Genomic DNA, 5,000 nt, shown 5'->3' with positions numbered 1-5,000 from the left:
GCGGTGGCGGCAGCGAGGGCGAAAAGAAATGCGTCACGGCGGCCATGTTTGGAGAACTGCTCCGCCTGGTGGACGGCGAGGCTGACGTCACCAGCAGGGACGTGGCGGCGGACCGTTACAGCCGCCTCCTCACCCACCCTCTCCTTCTGGACATCCTGACCAGCATGGACAGAGTCGCCTCCGGTCGGTCCAAGGTCAGGTTCACGCTGTACTCGGGTCACGACCTGACCTTGACCTCCGTCCTGCAGGCGTTGGGCGTGCAGGAAGGGAAGCAACTCCGTCGCGCCGCCAGGGTGGTCCTGGAGCTGTACAGCAAAGGCAGGGAAGGCAGGGGGAGTCACCACGTGCGGGTGCTTCGCGACGGCAGGGACGTTACCTCCCTTGTGAGGTTCTGCCGCGGCCGTACGGTGAGCGGACTGTGTCGGCTGAAGGAGCTGGAGACCTTCGTTGCCAGGGACAACGCGGCCCTCATGGCGGCCACGGACCGACAGGGAACGGGGGCTTTCTGTCACGTTCGTCACTAGCTGTGTGGTGGGTGAGGGTGGACAGTGACGACAGACTCGGACATGCAGATCTCTCTCTCTCTCTCTCTCTCTCTCTCTCTCTCTCTCTATATATATATATATATATATAGAGAGAGAGAGAGAGAGAGAGAGAGAGAGATTCAGATTCAGATGATTGATTCATTTAAGGCCACAGCCCCATATGAACAAGGGGCGATAACAGATTTTGCAATACAGATATATATATATACAGAGAGAGAGCCAGATATTTTACACACACACACACACACACACACACACACACAAAGAGAGAGACAGACAGACAGACAGAGATAGAGGAAAGAGAGACAAAGAGGGACAAAGAGAGACAGAGATATGATACAGTGAAATTTATCGGATAGTGTTCTATTGGCCACACACAGTGAACAACAAAAAAGAATATGATCTGGTTGACAGAATGTGTGGGGTGTGAGGGTGGTGTGAGGGGGGGAGGCAGTTTCCTGTTCAATTATGTGGAGCTATGAGTATCAATGTGTGTGCGTGCGTGCGTGTGTGTGTGTGTGTGTTTGTGAGAGAGAGAGAGGGAGAGAGAGAGAGAGAGTTATACCATTCTTCTGAAAAGTTGTTACAAAACGAAGAATGGACCCTCCACTCCCCAAATTATAATTCACTAAACAACACACAACAACTTGTCAACGCGTGTCACTGTTGTAAGGAAGGTGTGTGTACACGCATGAATGGCTTAAGTGTAGCCGGTTGGGCAGGGTTCTCTTACCACATCAGCACCAGTTCTCTTCAAGGCTTTACTGAGGACGGGGAACGTATCGGAACTTGGGTAAAGGGAACAGGAGAGCGGGGGGTTAAAGAGCAAGGGACTGTACTCGTGCGAGGCGGGAAATAAATAAGTAAATGAATGATTACCCCTATCAGGTTGACAGAGTCACACACACAATGCTCTTGCCTGTTCCCTTTTCAAGCTAACTGAGAACTGATCAAACTGCTGGTTCTACAAGGAAAGGGTAGGAGAACTCACTTCGTAAAAACATATCAAGATGCAGCACATCCACCCTACATGAATATTATTTTGCACGTGAAGTAATCACGCTAAAGCTGACACGGGACATGAACGTGTACACACACACACACACTCTCTCTCTCTCTCTGCGGGGCAAAGAGAACAATTTCACCCTGTTACACAAGGAAGGTGTGTGAACACGCATGAATGGCTGTAAGGAAGGTGTGTGTACAGACATGAATGGCTGTGAGGAAGGTGTGTGTACAGACATGAATGGCTGTGAGGAAGGTGTGTGTGTGTACAGACATGAATGGCTGTAAGGAAGGTGTGTGTACAGACATGAATGGCTGTAAGGAAGGTGTGTGTACAGACATGAATGGCTGTAAGGAAGGTGTGTGTGTGTGTACAGACATGAATGGCTGTAAGGAAGGTGTGTGTACTGACATGAATGGCTGTAAGGAAGGTGTGTGTACAGACATGAATGGGTGTAAGGAAAGTGTGTGTACAGACATGAATGGCTGTAAGGAAGGTGTGTGTACAGACATGAATGGGTGTAAGAAAGGTGTGTGTGTGCACACGCATGAATGGCTGTAAGGAAAGTGTGTGTACAGACATGGATGGCTGTAAGGAAGGTGTGTGTGCACGCATGAATGGCTGTAAGGAAGGTGTGTGTACAGACATGAATGGCTGTAAGGAAGGTGTGTGTACAGACATGAATGGCTGTAAGGAAGGTGTGTGTACACGCATGAATGGCTGTAAGGAAGGTGTGTGTGTGTACAGACATGAATGGGTGTAAGAAAGGTGTGTGTACAGACATAAATGGCTGTAAGGAAGGTGTGTGTACACGCATGAATGGCTGTAAGGAAGGTGTGTGTGTGTACAGACATGAATGGCTGTAAGGAAGGTGTGTGTACAGACATAAATGGCTGTAAGGAAGGTGTGTGTACACGCATGAATGGCTGTAAGGAAGGTGTGTGTGTGCACACGCATGAATGGCTGTAAGGAAAGTGTGTGTACAGACATGAATGGCTGTAAGGAAGGTGTGTGTACAGACATGAATGGCTGTAAGAAAGGTGTGTGTACAGACATGAATGGCTGTAAGAAAGGTGTGTGTGTGCACACGCATGAATGGCTGTAAGAAAGGTGTGTGTGTGCACACGCATGAATGGCTGTAAGGAAGGTGTGTGTACAGACATGAATGGCTGTAAGGAAGGTGTGTGTACAGACATGAATGGCTGTAAGAAAGGTGTGTGTGTGCACACGCATGAATGGCTGTAAGGAAAGTGTGTGTACAGACATGAATGGCTGTAAGGAAAGTGTGTGTACAGACATAAATGGCTGTAAGGAAGGTGTGTGTACAGACATGAATGGCTGTAAGGAAGGTGTGTGTGTGCACACGCATGAATGGCTGTAAGGAAAGTGTGTGTACAGACATGAATGGCTGTAAGGTAGGTGTGTGTACAGACATGAATGGGTGTAAGGTAGGTGTGTGTACAGACATGAATGGCTGTAAGGAAGGTGTGTGTACACGCATGAATGGCTGTAAGGAAGGTGTGTGTGTGCACACGCATGAATGGCTGTAAGGAAAGTGTGTGTACAGACATGAATGGCTGTAAGGAAGGTGTGTGTACAGACATGAATGGCTGTAAGGAAAGTGTGTGTACAGACATGAATGGCTGTAAGGTAGGTGTGTGTACAGACATGAATGGGTGTAAGGAAGGTTTGTGTGTGCACACGCATGAATGGCTGTAAGGAAAGTGTGTGTACAGACATGAATGGCTGTAAGGAAGGTGTGTGTGCACGCATGAATGGCTGTAAGGAAGGTGTGTGTGTGTACAGACATGAATGGCTGTAAGGAAGGTGTGTGTACAGACATGAATGGCTGTAAGGAAGGTGTGTGTACAGACATGAATGGCTGTAAGGAAGGTGTGTGTACACGCATGAATGGCTGTAAGGAAGGTGTGTGTGTGTACAGACATGAATGGCTGTGAGGAAGGTGTGTGTACAGACATGAATGGGTGTAAGGAAGGTGTGTGTCCACGCATGAATGGCGTGACATACTATGCTTCTCTTTTTCAAGCTTTTTTTTAATTTTTATCTCCATGTCATTCACGTCTTTAGGGAGGTCTTTTGTGGGGGTGGGGGTGGGGGGTGAGACGTACAGTATAGTAATAGAAGAAAAAGGCTGTCTTCTTTTTCTTTCTCGCTCGTGGACTGCAAGTCCCACGACCACTCGTATACATGTACACGAGTGGGCTTTTACGTGGATGACCGTTTTTACCCCGCCATGAAGGCAGCCATACTCCGGGGTGTGTTGCATGCTGGGTATGTTCTTGTTTCCATAACCCACCGAACGCTGACATGGATCACAGGATCTTTAACGTGCGTATTTGATCTGCTTGCATATACACACGAAGGGGGTTCAGGCACTCAGTAGGTCTGCACATATGCTGACCCGGGAGATCGGAAAAATCGCCACCCTTTACCAACAAGGCGCCGTTACCGAGATGGGAACCCGGGACCCTCAGATTGAAAGTCCAACGCTTTAACCACTCGGCTATTGCGCCCGTCAGAAGGCTGTGTATCTAGCTTGTGATTCGTGTTGACTGTTGGACACAACGCATTCATTTGTATTGTTTCAGTATTTGTATTACTCTTTTTGTCATAACAATTTTCTCTGTGTGAAATTCGGGCTGCTCTCCCCAGGATAGCGCGCCGCGAAACTGTTTTTTTCTTTGTCTGCAATTTTATCTGTTTTCCTATGGAAGTGACCTTTTTTTTTTTCTTTCTTTTTTTTTTTTTTTACAGAATCTTGCCAGGGATAACCATTTTATTGCCGTGGGTTCTTTTGCGTGCGCTAAATGCATGCTGCTGCACACAGGACATCAGTTTATCGTCTCATTCGAATGACTAGCGTCCAGACCACTACACAAAGTCTAGTGGAGGGGGGAAGGAGAAAATACTGGCGACTGTCGGTGTGATTCCAGCCAGTGCGCTCACATTCTCTCGCTTCCTTGGCGGACGCGTTACCTCCAGGCCATCACTGCACTCCATTTAGCTCTGGGGGTCTTCAGTTGATGGCTCAGAGACGTCAGCCAGTGATTTTTTTTTTTAAAGGGAAAAAGAAAAGATTATCACCTTTCTGTTGAAATCAGTGTTCACAGCCGGGGGGTGGGGAACAAAACACGAGGGTTCCGTTGTTCTAAAAACCACCCCTCTCCCTCCCCCTCCTCTCCTCTCCCCTCCTCTCCCCGCCCCCTATCAGCCCCTGAGCCACCATCACCACAACAAAGGTTGCGAACACCCCGCCCCCTCCACTCTCACCACCCCCACCATCATCGCTACCATGGCTGCGAACACCACCCCCACCCCCACTACCATTGCTGCAAACACCACCACCACCACCACTACCACTACCATTGCTGTAAACACCACCATCACCACCACTACCACTACCATTGCTGCAAACACCACCACCACTA

The 5,000-nt window shown here is 48.6% G+C and overlaps 1 protein-coding gene across 1 annotated transcript in view; it reads left to right on the top strand.

Annotated features, from left to right (window-relative positions):
• Positions 1–524, top strand: part of LOC143287257 (2-phosphoxylose phosphatase 1-like) — a 9,974-nt gene extending 9,450 nt beyond the window's left edge. Inside the window, exon 3 of the mRNA XM_076595203.1 lies at positions 1–524. This exon is cut by the window's left edge and continues 759 nt beyond it. Within this exon, the coding sequence (XP_076451318.1) occupies positions 1–524 (524 nt within the window).
• The last annotated feature ends 4,476 nt before the right edge of the window (positions 525–5,000 follow it).

Source organism: Babylonia areolata, chromosome 11 (genome assembly GCF_041734735.1).
Source record: "Babylonia areolata isolate BAREFJ2019XMU chromosome 11, ASM4173473v1, whole genome shotgun sequence".
Lineage (NCBI taxonomy): Eukaryota > Metazoa > Mollusca > Gastropoda > Neogastropoda > Buccinidae > Babylonia > Babylonia areolata.
The sequence above is the reverse complement of the archived record's forward strand: the minus strand, read 5'-3'. Positions and strand labels throughout refer to the sequence as shown.